Source organism: Pleurodeles waltl, chromosome 4_1, assembly GCF_031143425.1.
Source record: "Pleurodeles waltl isolate 20211129_DDA chromosome 4_1, aPleWal1.hap1.20221129, whole genome shotgun sequence".
Lineage (NCBI taxonomy): Eukaryota > Metazoa > Chordata > Amphibia > Caudata > Salamandridae > Pleurodeles > Pleurodeles waltl.
Window position 1 is genome coordinate 424,375,033 of NC_090442.1, and position 21,290 is coordinate 424,396,322.

Here is a 21,290-nt window from a genome sequence, read left to right on the forward strand (position 1 = left end):
CACGTAAAAAATGATTGGTACTGACGTCTGCACGTCGTCGAGGACCTCTTATTGCCTGTATGACGTCAGACGGCGTCGCGTGCGAGACAGTGACGTCGACGTGCAGAGACAAGTAAGAAGATTTCCGTCGAATGCTGGCGCCATGGGAGTATTCATGAGGTGAGGAATCCACAGGTAGCTAATGTATCCACCAGAAAAGTCGTTACCAAAGGTAAGTAACTCGTTCGACTCTCACGTCACTCACCCCTCCCACATAACACCAGTGGGGGGGAGGATACGTCAATATTACGAAGCATGGGACAAAATAACTACAGACACATGGGTCCTAGCAATTATCCAACATGGTTATTGCATAGAATTCCTGCAATTCCCTCCAGACATACCACCAAAATCACAAAATTTATCAAAATACCATTCACAGCTTCTAGAGATAGAAGTTCAAGCACTACTGCAAAAAAATGCAATAGAATTAGTACCAAGCACACAAATAAACACAGGAGTTTATTCACTGTACTTCTTGATACCAAAAAAGGACGAAACACTGAGACCAATTCTAGACCTCAGAGTAGTAAACACATTCATCAAATCAGACCACTTTCACATGGTCACACTACAAGAAGTGTTACCATTGCTCAAAAAAACACAACTACATGACAACCCTAGACCTCAAAGACGCATATTTCCATATACCAATACATCAATCACACAGGAAATATCTAAGGTTTGTATTCAAAGGAATACATTACCAATTCAAAGTATTGCCTTTTGGTTTAACAACCGCTCCAAGAGTATTCACAAAATGCCTAGCAGTAGTCGCTGCGCACATCAGAAGGCAGCAAATACATGTGTTCCCGTATCTAGACGACTGGCTAATCAAAACCAGTTCGCTCACACAATGCTCAAACCACACAAATCAAGTCATACAAACCCTCTACAACCTAGGGTTCACCGTCAACTTTGCAAAATCAAACATTCTGCCAAGCAAAGTACAGCAATATCTAGGAGCCATAATAGACACGACAAAAGGAGTAGCAACGCCAACTCCACAAAGGATCCACAATTTCAACAGTCATTCAACACATGTCTCCAAACCAAACAATACAAGCAAGAACAATACTACAGCTCCTAGGCATGATGTCCTCATGCATAGCCATTGTCCCAAACGCAAGACTGCACATGAGGCCCTTACAACAGTGCCTAGCCTCACAGTGGTCTCAAGCACAGGGTCACCTTCTAGATCTGGTGTTGCTAGACCGCCAAACTTACCTCTCGCTTCTATGGTGGAACAGTATAAATTTAAACATAGGGCGGCCTTTCCAAGACCCAGTGCCACAGTACGTAATAACAACAGATGCTTCCATGACAGGGTGGGGAGCACATCTCAATCAACACAACATAAGAGGACAATGGAACATACATCAAACAAAACTGCATATAAATCATCTAGAATTATTAGCAGTTTTTCAAGCACTAAAAGCTTTCCAACCAATCATAACCCACAAATACATCCTTGTCAAAACAGACAACATGACAACGATGTATTATCTAAACAAACAAGGAGGAACACATTCAACGCAGTTAAGCTTGTTAGCTCAAAAAATATGGAGGTGGGCAATCCACCATCAAATTGGTCTAATAGCACAGTTTATTCCGGGGATCCAGAATCAGCTGGCAGACAATCTCTCTCGAGATCACCAGCAAGTCCACGAATGGGAAATCCACCCACAGATTCTGAAAACCTACTTCACACTCTGGGGAACACCACAAATAGACTTATTTGCAACAAAACAGAACGCAAAATGCCAAAACTTCGCGTCCAGATACCCACACAAGCAATCCCAAGGCAATGCCCTATGGATGGACTGGTCAGGAATATTTGCTTACGCTTTTCCTCCTCTCCCTCTCCTTCCTTACCTAGTAAACAAATTGAGTCAAAACAAACTCAAACTCATTTTAATAGCACCAACGTGGGCAAGACAACCCTGGTACACAACACTGCTAGATCTGTCTGTAGTACCACACATCAAACTGCCCAACAAACCAGATCTGTTAACGCAACACAACCAACAGATCAGACACCCGGACCCAGCATCGCTGAATCTAGCAATCTGGCTCCTGAAATCCTAGAATTCGGACACTTACAACTTAGCCAAGAGTGTATGGAAGTCATAAAACAGGCCAGAAGGCCATCCACTAGACACTGCTACGCAAGTAAGTGGAAAAGATTTGTTTGGTACTGCCATCACAATCAGATACAACCACTACACGCAACTCCAAAACATATAGTAAATTACTTGCTCCATTTACAAAAAGCAAAGCTAGCCTTCTCTTCTATTAAAATACACCTTGCAGCAATATCTGCATACCTGCAAACTACCTATTCAACTTCCTTGTATAGGATACCAGTTATCAAAGCATTCATAGAAGGGCTTAAAAGAATTATACCACCAAGAACACCACCTGTTCCTTCATGGAACCTAAACGTGGTTCTAACAAGACTCATGGGCCCACCTTTCGAACCCATGCACTCTTGCGGAATACAATTCCTAACCTGGAAAGTTGCCTTTCTCATCGCCATTACATCTCTAAGAAGAGTAAGTGAAATTCAAGCTTTCACAACACAAGAGCCTTTTATACAAATACATAGAAATAAGGTCGTACTACGACCTAATCCAAAATTTTTACCAAAAGTTATTTCACCATTCCATCTAAATCAAACGGTAGAACTACCAGTTTTTTTCCCACAGCCAGATTTTGTGGCTGAAAGAGCACTACATACATTAGATGTCAAAAGAGCATTAATGTACTACATTGACAGAACAAAAAACATCAGAAAAACTAAACAGCTATTTATTGCATTCCAAAAACCTCATGCAGGTAACCCAATATCAAAACAAGGTATAGCCAGATGGATAGTTAAATGCATCCAAATCTGCTACCTTAAAGCAAAAAGACAACTGCCCATTACTCCCAGGGCACATTCAACAAGGAAAAAAGGTGCTTCAATGGCCTTTTTAGGAAACATCCCAATGCAAGAAATATGTAAGGCAGCCACTTGGTCTACGCCTCACACATTCACCAAACACTACTGTATAGATGTGCTATCCGCACAACAAGCTACAGTAGGTCAAGCTGTATTAAGAACTCTATTTCAGACAACTTCTACTCCTACAGGCTAAACCACCGCTTATGGGGAACTAACTGCTTACTAGTCTATGCATACCATGTGTATCTACAGCGACAGATGCCATCGAACTGAAAATGTCACTTACCCAGTGTACATCTGTTCGTGGCATCAGTCGCTGAGATTCACATGGACCCACCCACCTCCCCGGAAGCCTGTAGCAGTTCAGAAGTTACCTTCAATTTTGTACATTTGTATATATATTATTTAATCCTTTAATAGGTACATACTTACATTTTTCATTGCGCGGGCACTATTACTATAGTTCAACTCCTACCTCACCCTCTGCGGGGAAAGCAATCGAAGATGGAGTCGACGCCCATGCGCAATGAGCACAGAAGGAGGAGTCACTCGGTCCCGTGACTCGAAAGCACTTCTTCGAAGAAAAACAACTTGTAACACTCCGACCCAACACCAGATGGCGAGCTCATGCATACCATGTGAATCTCAGCGACTGATGCCACGAACAGATGTACACTGGGTAAGTGACATTTTCATTATATTCCACAGGTTCAATTATTAATAATACAACACAAAAATTTCCAGTCCTCCAGATCCTACGCCTGCTTGGTCTGTTCGCTTCTTGCATTCTGTTGGCCACTCATGCACGTTGGCACATGAGGGTTCTCCAGTGGTGCCTCCGCAAGCAGAGGTTTCAACACAAAGGGGGATCTCTGAGTCGATAACTATCTCAAGAGACGCTGCAGCAGTTCTTCGATGGTGGGCTGTGGACGGCAACCTTTCTCAAGGAAGGCCATTCTCACTGTTGCCTCCGGTGTCCACGGTCATGATGGATGCTTCCACTCTAGGGTGGGGAGCTCATCTGGGTGACCTGAAGATCAAGGGTCTTTGATCTCCAGTGGAACAGATTTTTTATCAATCTGTTAGAATTGCAAGCGATACGTCTGGCTCTCAAGGCCTTCCTCCCGTCCCTTCGCGGTCAGTCAGTTCACGTCCTGACGGACAACACTACTGCAATGTGGTATATCAACAAGCAGGGAGGAGTAGGGTCGTATCTTCTCTTCAGAGAAGCTCTGCGACGCTGATCCAGGCTTCGAGACCATCGAATTATCTGGCCGGAGTGCTCAACGTACGTGTGGGGACACTCAGTCGACGTTTTTCGGCCGATCAGGAGTGGCGTCTCCATCCGGATCTGGTCCTGCACATATTTTTTTTTTTTTTTTAATAGATGTGGGGTTTTCCAAGGATAAATCTGTTTGCCTCTCGGGAGAACACGCACTGTGAGTCATTCTGCAGCCTCCGGTATCCGGTGCAAGGAGCTTTGGGGGGGATGCGTTTCAGATCTCTTGGTGCAACCAGTTGCTTTACGCATTCTTCCCCCCCCCCCCCCCCCCTATATACCCTATGTTCTGAGGAAGATTCCCCAAGATCGGGCTCAGGTCATTTTAATAGCCCCAGATTGGCCAAGAAGGGTGTGGTACAATGACCTTCTCCAACTCTCACTGTGCCCTCCGCTCTGTCTCCCTCTCAGGGCAGATCTCCTCTCGCAGGGGCAGGTTCTACACCCCCACCTCCAGAGCCTGCACCTTCATGCCTGGAGATTGAATGGGGCAATCCAGGGTAGGAAACTAATGAGCACAAGGCGGGACTAAAAAGATAAGTTATCCAAAAGCATAGAAGCCTCTTTCCATGTCACACCAAATAAATAAAATGCTAATGGGTGGGATTAAAGTCCTTTTGACTGATTACAGAATGTCTCGAAGAGACTGCGCTTGCACGGCTTAGGCTCGACCTAACAATTTCCTAGGGTAACCAGGACCTACCTATAACTGCACAGTGGCAAACGCCAGTGTGCAGCTAAAAGTGTGAATAATTGTGTCTGTCTATAAATGTGTGTGTGCATCTATATGTATATGTATTTATCTTCTTTACTAGGCTGGGACATGGTCGCTGGAGGCACTTCCCGGGTGTGGCAGAAGCAAGCTACTTTTGTTTGTACCAGCCAGGCGAGAGCAGCATTTCGTTGCTCCTGATGGACGGGAGCAAACTTGTCTTCCCTGCCTGCAAGAGTGCTCTTGTGGCTAGGAAGCAACAGTGACCCGGGCCATTTGCGCTGAATAGCTCAAGTAAGGGGAGACGAAGGGTTGTGTTTTTGTTCCCCCCACACCCATGCCTTGAAAACGGCACCGACAAAGGGTTTGTGGTGCTAAAATAAGTATCTTCCCAGCTTTCAGGAACAGGAAGACTTGAATCAAAAAAACCACATTTTTCAACACAATTTTGGGATTTTACTTGGACATACCCCATTTTTACTATTTTTAGTTGTTGTCTTTTAGCCTCTTTCCAGTTAGTGACATAAATGGGTGTGAAACCAATGCTGGATCCCGGAGAGCCGAACATTTCTGAAAAGTAGGCAGCATTCTAAATTCAACAAGGGGTCATTTGCGTAGATCCTACAAGGTTTTCCTACAGAAAATAACAGCGAAATAAAAAAAATAATATTGAAAGTGACGTGGAAAAAAAAGCAATTTCTCCATGTTTTATGCTGTAACTTTTTCCTACGATGTCAGATTTTTGAAAGCAATATACCCTTATGTCTGCTGGACTCGTCTTGTTGTGGGGATATATAGGGCTTGTGAGTTCATCAAGAACCCTAGGTTCTCAGAGCCAATGAATGAGCTGCACCTTGCAATGGGTTTTCACTGTATACCAGGTATACATCAATTCATTTGGTGAAATATAAAGAGTGAAAAATAGGTATCAAGGAAACCTTTGTATTTCCTAAATGGGCACAAGATAAGGTGTTGAGAAGCAGTGGTTATTTGCACATCTCTGAATTCCGGGGTGCCCATACTAGGATGTTAATTACAGTGCATTTCTCACATAGACATCTTTTTTACACACTGTCTTACATTTGTAAGGTAAAAATATTGGGCAAGAAAAGGGCCAATAACACTTGTTCTTCTATTCTGTGTTTCCCCAAGTCTCCTGATAAAAATGGTACCTCACTTGCTTGGGTGGGCCTAATGCCCACGGCAGGAAACGCTACATGGAGACATCACATTATTTTACATTGAAATCAGACATGTTTTTTGTAAAGTGCCTAGCTGTGGATTGTGGTCTCTAGCTCAGCTGGCACATAGGGTAACCTACCAAACCTTTCAATTTTTTAAAACTAGACACCTAGAGGAATCCAAGATGGGGTGACCTCTCACCAGGGTCTGTTACCAAAATCCTTTGCAAACCTTAATTTGGCCCAAAAAAAACTTTCCCTCACATTTCAGTGACGGAGTCTGGAATCTGAGAAGCCACCATTGCACCTGCTGCAGCATTCAAATCTTGTGACTGCTTGTTTAGTAGCAACATATAGAAATAATCTGTGTTCAGTGGCTTTCCTGGAGCTTTTGACCCCTGTGCCACTGCACCTGCTTCACTATGCAACAGGGTCGTCCAGAGGGCTTCCTTGGTGACTGTTCATAGAGATAGAGGGGGGGGGAGGGGTGGAGTGGGCTGTTGTTTTTTTGGTCCTGGGCTCAGCAGCCATATAGGGAAACCTACCAAACCCAAACATTTCTGAAAACTAGACACCTGAGGGAGTCCAGGGAGGTGTGACGTGCGTGGGTCCCCCAGTGATTTCTTACCCAGAATCTTCAGCAAACCTCACATTTTTCCCACATTTCTGTGTGGGATCACTGCAGCGGGACTAATTTCCTACCACTCAACGTTCCCCTCAGTCTCCCGGTAAAAATGATAACTCACTTGTGTAGGTGGGCCAAGTGCCTGTGGCAGGGAAGAGCCAAAAACATGTTGAAATTGAGGGGGAACCAAAGCTGGTTCAAAAGTGCAGTTTGAAAGTGTGTGTGTGTGTGTGTGTGTGTGTGTGTATGTATATGTGTGTATGTGTGTGTGTATATATATATATATATATATATATATATATATATATATATATATATACACACACACACATGCTGACAAGTGGGGCAGAATTGTTATCGGTGTAGATGAGACGATCCTGGGTGGTAGGAATTTAGTAGTTTCCTGCAGAATCTGGAAGGTTCAATCACAAAAAATGTGGGGGGAAATGTGTGGAGGTTTGCAGGGCATTGTGGGTAAGAAAATGGTGCAGGGTGCATGTGAAGCACAACACCCTGGTGTAGGAAGTTGGCTCTGTATGCACTATTTCAAAGTAAGGAATAGTATGCACAGAGTCCAAGGGTTCCCCTTAGAGGTAAGATAGTGGCAAAAAGATAATACTAATGCTCTATTATGTGGTAGTGTGGTCGAGCAGTAGGCTTATCAAAGGAGTAGTGTTAAGCATTTGTTGTACACACACAGGCAATAAATGAGGAACACACACTCTGAGACAATTCCAGGCCAATAGGTTTTTGTATAGAAAAATATATTTTCTTAGTTTATTTTAAGAACCACAGGTTCAAATTCTACATGTAATACTTTGCAGGAAAGGTATTGCAGGTAAGTACTTTAGGAACTTTGAATAATCACAATAGCATATATACTTTTCAAATAAAACACATAGCTATTTTAAAACTAGACAGTGCAATTTTCACAGTTCCTAGGGGAGATAAGTAATTGTTAGTTCTTGCAGGTAAGTAAACCACCTATGGGGTTCAAGTTTGGGTCCAAGGTAGCCCACCGTTGGGGGTTCAGAGCAACCCCAAAGTCACCACACCAGCAGCTCGGGGCCGTTCAGGTGCAGAGTTCAAAGTGGTGCCCAAACCGCATAGGCTTCAATGGAGAAGGGGGTGCCCCGGTTCCAGTCTGCCAGCAGATAACTACCCCCGTCTTCGGAGGGCAGACCAGGGGGGTTTTGTAGGGCACCGGGGGGGACACAAGTTAGCACAGAAAGGACACCCTCAGCAGCATGGGGGCGGCCGGGTGCAGTGTGCAAACACACGTCTGGTTTGTAATAGGAATCAATGGGAGACCACGGGGTCTCTTCAGCGATGCAGGGGGGGGGGGGAGGGCTCCTCGGGGTAGCCACCACCTGGGCAAGGGAGAGGGCCTCCTGGGGGTCACTCCTGCACTGGAGTTCCGATCCTTCAGGTCCTGGGGGATGCGGGTGCAGGGTCTTTTCCTGGTGTCGGATCGGAGAGTCAGGCAGTCGTGGTCCGGGGGAGCCTCTGGATTCCCTCTGCAGGCGTCGCTGTGGGGGCTCGGGGGGGACAACTTTGGTTACTCAGTCTCTGAGTCGCTGGGGAGTCCTCCCTGAAGTGTTTCTCCACAAGTCGAGCCGGGGGCGTCTGGTGCAGAGTTGCAAGTCTCACGCTTCTGGCAGGAAACATAGTCGTTTTAAAGTTGCTCCTTTGGAAACAAAGTTGCAGTCTTGGATGAACAGAGCCGCTGTCCTCAGGAGTTTCTTGGTCCTTCTAGAGCAGGGCAGTCCTCTGAGGATTCAGAGGTCGCTGGTCCTGGGGAAAGCGTCGCTGGAGCAGTGTCTTTTCGAAGTGGGGAGACCGGCCGGTAGAGCTGGGGCCAAAGCAGTTGGTGTCTCCGTCTTCTCTGCAGGGTTTTTCAGCTCAGCAGTCCTCTTCTTCTTAGGTTGCAGGAATCTGCGTTCCTAGGTTCAGTGGAGCCCTTAAATACTAAATTTTAAGGGCGTGTTTAGGTCTGGGGGGTTAGTAGCCAATGGCTACTAGCCCTGAGGGTGGGTACACCCTCTTTGTGCCTCCTCCCAAGGGGAGGGGGTCACATGCCTATCCCTATTGGGGGAAATCCTCCATCTGCAAGATGGAGGATTTCTAAAAGTTAGTCACCTCAGCTCAGGACACCTTAGGGGCTGTCCTGACTGGCCAGTGACTCCTCCTTGTTGTTCTCATTATTTCCTCCGGCCTTACTGCCAAAAGTGGGGTCGTGGCCGGAGGGGGCGGGCAACTCCACTAGCTGGAATGCCCTGTGGTGCTGGAACAAAGGGGGTGAGCCTTTGAGGTGCCAGGTGTTACAGCTCCTGCCTGGGGGAGGTGATAGCATCTCCACCCAATGCAGGCTTTGTTACTAGCCACAGAGTGACAAAGGCACTCTCCCCATGTGGCCAGCAACATGTCTTGAGTGTGGCAGGCTGCTAAAACCAGTCAGCCTACATGGGTAGTTGGTTAAGGTTTCAGGGGGCACCTCTAAGGTGCCCTTTGGGGTGTATTTTACAATAAAATGTACACTGGCATCAGTGTGCATTTATTGTGCTGAGAAGTTGGTACCAAACTTCCCAGTTTTCAGTGTAGCCATTATGGTGCTGTGGAGTTCGTTTGACAGACTCCCAGACCATATACTCTTATGGCTACCCTGTACTTACAATGTCTAAGGTTTTGCTTAGATACTGTAGGGGCACAGTGCTCATGCACTGGTGCCCTCATCTATGGTATAGTGCACCCTGCCTTAGTGCTGTAAGGCCTGCTAGAGGGGTGACTTACCTATACTGCATAGGCAGTGTGAGGTTGGCATGGCACCCTGAGGGGAGTGCCATGTTGACTTACTCGTTTTGTCCTCACCAGCACACACAAGCTGGCAAGCAGTGTGTCTGTGCTGAGTGAGGGGTCCCCAGGGTGGCATACGATATGCTGCAGCCCTTAGAGACCTTCCCTGGCATCAGGGCCCTCCGTACCAGGGGTACCAGTTACAAGGGACTTACCTGGATGCCAGGGTGTGCCAATTGTGAAACAAAAGTACAGGTTAGGGAAAGAACACTGGTGCTGGGGCCTGGTTAGCAGGTCTCAGCACACTTTCAATTCAAAACATAGCATCAGCAAAGGCAAAAAGTCAGGGGGTAACCATGCCAAGGAGGCATTTCCTTACACCTGGACTCACCCAGATGTTGAGTTTTCAGATGTGTCTAGGTCTTGTGGATTTTTCTACATGGCAGCGTCCCAAAGTCCAAAAAGTGCCGCCCTCACCATTCCAAGTGGGATGATTTTGAGAGTTATAAAAGCTCTCATGGCCCAAATATAAAACCAAAACACTAAATAATCAAATGTCCTCTTGCTTGCCGTGGGATAAGGTGTTTGTGTGGGGAGGGGGAGATGGAAGCCAGAAAAGGCCTACAAATTAAATCCCCCCCTCCCCCCCCCCACCCCCCTTTTCAGGGGAGTGACCCTTGCCCAAGGGGTTGCTCCCCTTCATATGTAAAAAAAAAAAAAAAAAATTTAAGTCCCTGGTGTCTAGTGGGCATTTCTGCAGCCCGATCGCTTTAAGATCAGGGTACAGAAATGTTCAGAATGACATCAAAAGAAAAGCCTTTCCTTTCTTTTGATGTCTATGCCTGTGCCCTTCTCGCGAGCGGAAGCAAAGTGCTTAGCATTTCTCCTCCGTATAGCGCTGGAAGGTCAGCACGCGATTGTGTGTTGACTTCATTAGATGTTACTGGGGGGGTGGTGGGGAAGGGGTCGAAAGGGGCTAGGGGCTGGGGGGAGGAGGGGAAGCGATTCCCCTTTCCATCCCTGCCCTAGGGTAGCGCGGGCTGAGACTGCTAGCGCTTTCCACGAGGGCCAGTACACAGAGTTAATTTATGCTAATGGTGCCCCTAGAAGGGGCATGGGATAACTACCAAGCATTTTTAATATTAATTTTATGTGGGGCTGCACTAACCACAACAGTCCCCCTAACAACATTTAAAAAAACACAGTAAGTGTCCTGGGTCGTTAAACACATGACCCCAGTAAAGCTTGCCATTATTTTTAAAGTACCCTGAGCTGAAGTTGAATGCTCTTTGGCTGGAGAGCAGGGACTCCCTGTGGTTGATTGTAGGGCTGCATCGCCAATCAGTCCTAATTTCCTAACATTAAATCACTCAGGACATGTTCTATAATAAATGTAATAACCTCACTGCAACATCTGAAATCACATCATTGACCCTGCATGGTGGGGGTGCGAGTTAGTCACTTTAGGGCATGAGTTTGTCACTTGAGACAGCTGTAACTGGTGAAAGTTTTGAACTGACATTTTCACCGAACTACAATGTCCTTTTGAGAGAGATTAGATAGATAGATATTGCATATTTCTCTGCAGCCAGTCAGCTCTCATTTCCCTTTATCCCTTTTTCGACATTTGAGCACTGCTTATAATTCAGTTTAAGTATATGCGGAGGAAGCATTTTCTTATTTTTATTTATTTTAAAGTCTGTAGCTAAGACCGCCTGTCCCAAGACCTGATGTATGTTTCTTTTTACTTAAAGCCTTCTTTGTGGTACATGTGCGCTAATCAAGCGTGGCTGCCTTTGTATGAAAGACACTGTTAAGATACATTTTTTTATTGCTTACAAGAACAAAATTTAGTTTTGCCACATTTTCAATACAGGATGATGCACGCCAACTTTTTGTACTTGCTGGAGCAGCAGAGGAAGGCTTTATGACTGCAGAACTGGCAGGAGTCATCAAGAGGTTGTGGAAAGATAGTGGTGTACAGGCTTGTTTCAACAGATCCAGAGAGTATCAGCTTAATGATTCTGCAGCATAGTAAGTATAACTACTATTTGTCCATGTACCATAATGAAAATGACTGAAAGATTAACTAGTAATGTTGCAGTGCGCCCGGGGCCCTCGTTTGTGGCTGGACAGTGAGTGGAACTTGGTAGATGCCTGTGTTTTTGCTTTCAGTTTTGAGACAAAAACACAAGTATGATCATCTTAGACCACTCTGTTGCTCTAATTAACCCTCAAGTGCTAATGACTTCTGCCTTCCTGATATCCTCATGATGATACCCGGTGTCCTTTTTACATTTGATTTGTTTAATGCACAGACAGACTTTTTTGATACATCTGTAAGATGTAACGAGTAATTTATTTTTGCAAAGTACTTTTTTGAATATTTTTTAATTGAAAGTAATTGCAGTATGAAGTTGGAGTGGCATGACAGTGATGCACTGAAAGTAATGATTCTTTGCTGAATGCCTAGTGTAAGACATATGTAAAGTGGTGGACAAAAGATCCTAGCTGTTTGTTTGGATTGCTTACATTTCAGTGGTTTTTTTGTGTTGCATTGCACGAGCGTTTCATCTCCTGGTTACCATAGAGCTTCAGTTAAAGAAAGAATTGTTTTTGCAAGGGTGGGCATACCTTTTTGAATTAATGTGTCATGGTAAATGACTTTTATTTGTAAACATAAGTCCTAGTTCTTCCCAAGATGACGCCTCAACAGGCGGACATTACTACTTGCCATGACCAGAAGAATTTCCCCACTCAACTTAAGCTCGCACCCACCCTAAAACTCGACTAGACTGAAACTAGAACATCCTAAGCACAAGTGCTATGCTGTCTCGCACTCCCTTGCTCCAGTCCCTGCATAAGCATAGCTATTTGTTCGCCGTGTAGCCCGCACTACTTTTGTACATTTTGACTTATAAGTCTTTGTCCACTCCCATCTTTTGTTTTTTGGGTAATAATGTTTTTTTCTAAACATATAGAAGGAGACATTGGACTAAAGACAGACCGACTGAGTCCGCACAATAGATCAGCATATTTTTATACATAATGGGAAATGTTTACTAACCACACCAGTTGGCAGTCCTAAATTAGTGTTTACAGACATGAAATCTAAGACCCTAATAGTCTCCTGTTTTTTCTTGCACCCGTTACATTTATTTATGTATCGTTGATGCCACCACTTTAAAGCAATTCATGCCATTAATCAATATTGTCACTTATGCAGGGTTTTGCCGGAACCAGTGGCATAAAAAAAAACAATCTCGCTAGGGTTTTTTGCTGCCCACTCCTTTTTAATCACTATATGCCAAAATGCAGCAGGAAAAAAACAATTGAATCTCAATTGTGGTCCTCACACTTGACATTAAAATTGCTGATGTTGGTTGGATATGGTGGCACTCTCTTGGTGCAATATGCAATTAGTTTGTCAGATTTAAAAGGCTGAATAGAAACAACCATAGTAAAATATAATAGCACCTGGGCAGATAATGTGAAGATTGCAGTCAGTATCATTAGTATGAAAATGAGGAGTGCTTTCCAGCCAACACTAACTTGTTGAACAGGACAAGTCTCCTACCTTTGTTTGAAAACTATATGCTTAAATTATGTTTCCCTGCAACAAAGTCTAGGAGCGCATGAGGCATCCAAACATGATAGAAATTAGGCCTCTGAAGACCATAGTTCCATATTCCATCTCTTCATCCTTACTTTGTCTTTCAGGAATGCGGGGAGTTTTCATAAAGTTGGTGGATTAGAAAAAGTCACCTGCTGTAATCTTAGCTAAAACAATAAATGCAAGCTTGTCACACATTTGTGATAAACACATAGTTACCTTTGACCATGGTGGCAGAAGGCTCAGCGTTCTCACTTCTTCCTTAGTGGAGAGGAAGATGGGCGTCTGATTCACTAGTGAACACTTTATTAAAACAAGACTACTGTTAAACATTTGGCAAAATACTTTCTTTCTAGCAAATTGTTTTCATGACTGTGCGTCAATCAGCAATTTAATTCCAATCAATCAATCTGGATTTAGATCAGGCTGTTCTATAACAGACAATATTGTCGCTTTCGATCTCTTGGTGGAAGTCCCTAAAACATTTGTTATTATACAAATGTAAAATAGATTGCTCTCAAGCCTTTGATAAAGTAAATCGGAAAAAAATTGGGACAAATTAACAAAATGGGGCATATATTATTCTTAGGGGTGTATTCTGCTTGCTCTACTTTTTCCCTGTACGTAGCAGATCAGTCTTTCTATCTGGATCTCCCAGATGGTGTAGCTCCTAAGTTCGGTTCGAAATATGTATGCTGTTATACTTATGCCGATACCATAGTCCTAGTCTCATTAGACCAAGAGGGTCTCCATTTTCACTTATCAGAGCTATGAGAGTTCAGTAGCTAAATGATCTTCAAATCAGTTGTGACAAGACCAAAATGATGTAGATTGGTAAAGCAAAAATTTGAATGAGGCTGTAACCTGGCGACCCCATTGAGGAAATGAAGCATTGCATGTTTTGGCGTATACTAGACAAAAAAATATCCTGGACAGACTACATATCAAGGAAGAACATAGACTCATTTCCTCATTTTCATGAAAAACATTCGTCAAAACTTCCGAAGATCACAGAGGCGATCAACAGCAAGCTTATTCCATCTCTTCTTCATGCTTCTCATCTTTAAGGGCAAACAGTCCCAATCAATCGTGAGCTTGTAGAGCGCACTACTCACTCATAGGGTCTCAAGGTGCTTGGGGTGGGGGGGGGCCTCAGATCAGTTGTAGAGCCAGGTTTTGAGGTTCTTCCTGAACTGGGTCGGCGATGGCGATTGCCTGAGGTGCAGTGGTGATGTGTCCCAGCCTTTTGCCGCTAGGTAAGAAAGATTTTCATCCAGCAGAGGAGCTCTTTATGCGGGGTATGCTGGCGAGTGACTATTGGGATGAAGAGAGAGGTGTGGAGGGGTAGTACAGGGCTCAAAAAATCTACTCCGCCACTCGCTATGCCGAGTTTTTTATTTTATGAAGTCAAGCTATTTTTAGATTCCACTTAACCCTTCTGGGGAGTGGACAAAGAACAGGTGTTCTGTCAAACTGAATTAGCAATTAAGATGCCTTTAAATCTTCTTCTTGTCACATTTGCTCTGTGTTCAGAGTGGTCAAATGTCAGTTTGTCTTCTTGCAATGCAAATACTTTTCCTTGTGACTGTAGAATTCCAGGATTTTGTAAGGTGAACTGTCTGATCTAGGTGAAATGAAAGGCTTTTGGTATCTGTTTTTTCCTAACACGCAACATTTATATAACTAAGTCAACTTTACAAACATTTCAAAACAGATTTTAGTAGCTGTGAAAGATTTGTTTCTACTTCTGTGTGATGACAAAAATATTTTAATAGAAGGAAAAATAGTCGGAACACTTTATTTGGTGATGTGTAAATGATAGATGTTTCCTGAAACCCAATTTTCACAGATTAATACACTATAGAGTTTTATCGGTAAATCTGCAAATTAGTGGGAAGGTTTTTGGACATTTCATGGTAACTTTGTCTGTAAATGACAGTGTGCTACCACATCATGCTTTAGTAATATATTTATTAAAAGTAAGTGTTTAAACATAAACTGAGAAACACTCCTACCGTGATGGCAACGCTATTAGTAAACTAAGAGGCAAGTCATGCATGGATCATGTGTACCCTATCTGGGGGCTAGATTTATTATACACAGAGCAAAAGTTTAGTGTATTTAATGAAACAAAAGGATTTGTTTTTTTTCAGAAGAAATGCTGAACTCTCATATTTGAAGGTGCACTCATATGTGAGAATGAAGAGAAAGCTGACTGTAAAATACAATATTTGCCTAGGATCACACAATTTGAGACCCATTTATGGGCCCAGGTACATTAGGTTGAGTAGATTATTCAAGCTACTAGACCTGCAGGTCTAGTAACATTTTATGATTTTTTTGAGGCCTGGAGTACTAGTTGATGCGGCAGTTGAGGTAGTCGGGGTCCATTGTCATGGAGGGCCCTTAGGCATGTATGAGGATTTTGAAGTTGACCTCTTCTTGATGGCGAGCCAGTGGAGGTTCTTCAGATGCTCTGTGATGTGTTCTCGGCGGGGGATATCTAGGACAAGTCTGGTGACGGAGTTCTTAATCTGTTGCATCTTGTTCAAGTTCAAGAATAAAGGGTGTGCTGTAGTCCATTCTGCTCGTGATAAGGGCATGTCACGGTTCTCTGGCAGTTGGTTGGTATCCATCTGGCAATCTTTCGTAGGAGTCGAAGGGTGTGGAAGCAGGTGGAGTTGACCTGCCTGGCCATGGTGAGCATTGAGCCGAGGTTGCATGTGTGGTCTGGAGGTGGAGTTGCCAAGTGTCTAGGGCCACCATGAGTCGTCCAGGGATGAGGATCTTGGTTTTGTCAGAGTTCAGCTTGAGGCAGCTTGCCCTCATCCAGGTGGCTACTGCTTCCATCCTGTCTGTGAAATTATTCCAGGTTGTTGGTGTTTCGGACAGGGAGATGATCAGCTGGGTGTCATCCGTGTAGGATACAATATTCATCCCGTAGTTCCTGATGAGGGGGGCGAGCAGTATCATGTAGACTTTGAACAGCGTGGGCCTTACAGATGATCCTTGGGGTACTCCGCAATTGATGGCGGTGGGTTCTGACCGGTAAGGTGGGAGGCCGACTTTCTGTGGTCTGCCTGTCAGGAAGGAGTGAATCCATTGAAGAGCCTGGCGGGGGTGTTGTGGGTCGAGAGAGTCTTTGGGTCCGAAGCTGTTGTAAATGTCCTTGATCTTCCTATGTAAGACGGTGGCCAGTCTGTCGCAGAGTTCCTGATGGTCTTGGCTTGTGGTTTGGTGAATTCTCTGACGTTGAAGAGTTCTTAGGTGTTGTACGAGGTGGAGTTGATGCGTCCTTCTTGCTGGACTTTATCAGGCTGTGGTGGGATCTTGTGGTGGGTTTGAAGGTTGCCAGGTCTTGCGGGGATTGGGTGTTTCTCCAGCCTCCTGCAGGAGTGCTTATATGCGGGATGGACCAGCTTGCTCATTTGGAGGAGAGTTTCTCTGGAGCGGGGCTAAGGTGCCTGGGCAGTTGGTGATTCATCTGCGAAGGTTCCGGGCTGACATTTTGGCATCCATTGAGTTGCTCTTCTGAGATCTGATTCCATCTTCTGTAAATGGGGCCTTGTTGAGTGAGTGAGTGAGTGAGTGAGTGAGTGTGTGCTGTGGGTGTGACAATGGAAAAGTGGATGCAGTGGTGGTCAGTCCAGTGTAGCGGAGTCGAGTTGCTGATGGAGATGTTGCTGCTGGTGGGGGAAAAAAATGAGGTTGAGGGTGTGTCGGGCAGTGTGCGTTGGTGAAGTAACCAGTTACTTTAGTCCGATTGTGTCCAGGTTCTCAAGTAGGGTTGAGGTTATGTGGTCGCTGTTATCGTTTAAGTGGAAGTTGAGGTTGCCTAGGTGAAGGTAGTTGCTGGAGGTGAGTGTGTGGGAGCCTATAAGGTTAATGATGGCATTTACTGAACGCTGGTCGCGATCCAGGTGGTCTGTAGACGAGGGTGCCGCAAGTTGGTGGTCTTTGGGGTGGTGTGCACTTGGAAATGCAGGTGCTCCATGAGGGAGGTGAATTCTTGTGTGTTTGTCAGTCGGAGGGTGGACTTTTGGGTGATGGCTATGCCACTTTCTGGTCTGGAAAGGTGGTTCTTGCAAAGCAGTTTGAAGTCTCTGGGGATGGCTATGTCTGGACCGGATGCTGTACTGGTCCATGTCTCGGTGAAGAAAGTGATGTCCGGGAGGGCGGTGTCTATCAGGTCCCAAATTTCCAGTGCTTCTTTGCGCAGGAGAAAGGTCCATGGGCATTCCTGGAGGCAGGCGTCTCGTGTTCAGGGCGTGGAGGGTTCTGGTGTCATATCGATGGGTTGTGCAAGATCCAGGGTCCGTGGCGCCGTGTGCGGTCTCCACACGGACGGGCGGAGGTGGGATTGCCTTTGCTCCCACAGCTGAATAAATTCTACATAAATTAAATAAGGTTTCTGCCCCATCTCCCCCCCCCCTGAAAAATTCGACTGTAGCGATCTTTAACATCATTATTTGCTTGACCTGTCGAAGCAGCCTTATACTGTGTGACTGAATTGCCGCCAACAAAGACTCTAAAATATCTTGCATACGAAGAGCTGCTAATGACACGAGGATCTTAAACAGCATTGAGTCTTGCAGCAGTTGATAACGCCATAACAGAAAATAATCTATCTTCACTGCCATGTCTTTGCAGCTTGTCAGTCACCTGGCAAGGCCCTCATAAGGCAGACCTTGAGGAAGAACTTTAGACAGGTTCAACTGACTACCTCAGTCTTATGTCCATACCATTGATAAGCATTCAGATATAAATCAGGATTATTTGACATGGACATTAGACCCAGTTTGCAAGAACAGTTATGAGATTTTGTTCTCCTGTAGATTCCGATCCAATTTGAAGTCTTCTGGAACACTGTTTTCCTTCAAAGTCATGTAAGCTGTGTGGTTATAGGAAGGAGTCTGTAGAGCATATTAATTGTCGATGTCCCAAATTATTGAACACAAGGAGGAAGTATCTGAAGTTTGGCTTCATAAAAGCTAACTGTAGAACAGTGCATGAAGCAGCCAAGTACTGTTTGTCATCTAAAGGAAGTCAGTTAATTGGGAAGTTGACAACATTTTTGTACCTTGCCTATTGTTGCCTTTTGAAATAATAGCTATTGATACATTTTTCAGTTACTTTAAATTATTCCTTCAATTCATTTGCTCTTTTGTTCATTATTTTATTATTCTAATTGATATTTTACTATACCATAAATATTTTCATTCATACTTTTTAGAGGGTTGTGGTAATGTCTCACGTTCTGGCTATGTAGATGCCATTAAGGAACTAGAAAAAAGCACAGTGTCTGAGTTGGAAGTCCAGCTGAGAGGGCGTATTGGTTCCTTCAGATTTCACATTATTAGTATATAAGTTTTCTTTCTATCTCCCTTAACATATATTGAACGGTGCAACAACTCTTGGCACTGATGCACGCCCCCCCCCCCCCCCCCACACACACCTTGTGAACGTGGGACTATGCCAAGCAGGAGCAGTCTATATGAGGGACCGACGAGCAAGGAGAGGCTCATACCTCTACCAGATCTCTCATCCGTATCTGGTGAGTGTCTCAGCCCCTATGGATTCCCTGTCCATCAGTGACTCGCTGTTGAGGAAACTCCGTCATTTGCCGACAATACCTGGGTCATCGACGTCGAAAGCAACAAGACCTCTGTCCACATTTCCCATCAACCAGGTCACAGTCAAGACTTCTTAGGAGATCAACATCGAGAGCGATACTGATGCCAAGGCATTGACGTTTATCACTGTACACAAGGAGGTCGAGGCAGAGAGAATGGTTGACATCGAGGAGCTTTACAACCTCTTCAAGACTCCAGGAGGCAAGAAGGAAGAGAATGCAGATCTGTACTTCTTCAGACTGAGTAATTGAGGACATGCCCCCCCCCCCCCCCCCCCAAGCGGCACATGGCTCTCCACTGCCAGTACCGTCTCCTCGACGTACTCCGCCTTCACCACCTCATCTACAAACTGTGCCTCCACCACTGCCTCCTCCAGCACCAGTAGATCTGAGGTCCACAACTCGTTCTAGATCACTCCAATGTTCCAGACATCATTACAGTTCGATGGTCATCTCCTTCAACTAGGCATTCACATCATCATCACCACCATTCCAGGGGATCTTGTTCAAGGCACACCTTTGACACCTCTTCCTTCACTACTGGGTGTCACTCTCCGACATTGTCAGACTCCCCACTGGGTGACATTATCACATTTCAAAGTGTCCTGGTGAGAGGAGCTGCAGAATTAAATATACCGATATCCGCTCAAACACCATTGACTTCATTCATCTGAGACCCCACAGCACAGGTCAGCATCCAGACTTCTGTTGCCTTTATTACTAGGCAGGTTTAGAACCAGCCATTGAATTGTTTTTACCGATGGCGTTGATCAAGCCAGCCCCTTCAAGGCTTCAGAATAAGTACCGCCCTCCAGAACTTGATCTGGCTTTCCTTTGAACAGATCCAACTCCGGACATGGTCATAGTAGTGGCATGGCAGCCAAAAAACAGCATGCCACTATACTCCTACTTCCACAGAACCTCTGGATAAAGAGAGCCTAAAAATTGACTCAGTTGGGTGAAAAGTCTGCAATACAGCGGCAACCCTCAATGAAGGCATCAAGCACTACGGCCCTGTTAGGTAGGTATAACAGGGCGTTATGGGACGCCATGCAACAATCTGTGGACCATCTCCCCAGAGATAAGAGAGGGTTTCCAGAAAATCCTTAATGAGGGTTTGCTTGTATCAGGCCAGATAATTAGTGCTGCGGCGGGGTCAATCTCTGAAGACATGCGTGGCTTCGTCTTACCTCTCTAAAACCAGAGGCTCAGCAGAGAATTTTAAATCTTCGGTTCTCTGGCACACCTATTTTCAGAAGTCATACCGACGGCAAGGATGAAGGCTGAGATGGAGCCCTTGAAAGCTGTCAGCCTGGAAAGATCCAGAGATCAACGTAAATCTTTCTAACCCTACCCAGAGGGTTCAGACCCCTCAGTGGGGACAAGTCCAAAGTGGCTCCCAACAGCAGCAGCAGCGCCCCTACCACTGGTACCAGAGGAGACAAGCCAGGGGTAGAGCCACCCAGCAAGACCATTCAAGGTGGAAAACAACCATCTGCTTCCAAACCCTGATGGTTACTTCCCCCTCTTCCCTTACCCAGTCCGGTGGGGGGAGGCATATCCTCTCATTTGGCAGTGTGACAAAAAAAACAAGACGCCTGGGTTCTGAATACTGTACTAAATGGACCACCAGTCCTCCACCCTCCATCCCTCCAAGACCATCGAGTTTTCAACTCCCTCTATTACGGTCTGAGCGCAACATCCTCTTTCAGAAACAAGCAGTGAAACCACCAATGAGGAACATGCATTTACTCTAGGTACTTCCTTGTGAAAACGAAGAACTAATTCAGACCCATTCTCGACCCCTGTAGGAAGCTGCCCTGGTGTGTACCTAAGGTACTTGCACCTTATACCAGGTATCCCCTATTAATGTAGTGTGGGCAGTGTCTAGAAGCCAGGCTCTCAAGAGGTAGCTGTGGACGAGCAGCCAAGGCTTATCTAGGAGACCTGCAAAGCTCATGTAATACCACTGTAGTCACACAGCACTTACACACATGAAAGAAAACACTTTATTTTAGTGACAGTACCAAAAAGTACTAGAGAGGCAACCCTCCAGTAGGAGGTAAGTAACACACTAAATATATACACTAGTTACCAGAAATAGACGTTGAAAATGATAGCAAACAGTGCAAATACAGGTAGACAATATAGCCCAATCCATATACTAAAAAAATGGAATGCGAACACAGTACCCCCACCTAGGAAAGTGGAATGTGTAGATGGGAGCTGGGGGTATTAGGAAACCCCACGGTTAAGTGCCGCAGTGCCCCCTAGCGACCAGGAGAAAAGGAGTCAGTTCGTGGATTTCCCCAAACCTCCCAAAGGAAAGAAAATGAAAAAAATAGAACACCCAGACAAGACTGCAAGAAACCAGCAGTGGATTCCTAAAGAGGCAGACCTGTGGAGGAAGGGGACCAAGTCCAGAAGTCACAAATGTCCAGAAGTCACACAAGAGTCCAGGAGGAGTTG

General features: G+C 45.1%; 1 protein-coding gene across 1 annotated transcript in view; it reads left to right on the forward strand.

The window, feature by feature from the left end:
* GNAI1 (G protein subunit alpha i1) overlaps positions 1-21,290 on the forward strand; it is a 203,375-nt gene that overhangs the window by 60,666 nt on the left and 121,419 nt on the right. Inside the window, exon 4 of the mRNA XM_069228677.1 lies at positions 11,453-11,610. Coding sequence (XP_069084778.1) covers positions 11,453-11,610 — 158 coding nt within the window. The remainder of the gene's footprint in view (positions 1-11,452; positions 11,611-21,290) is intronic.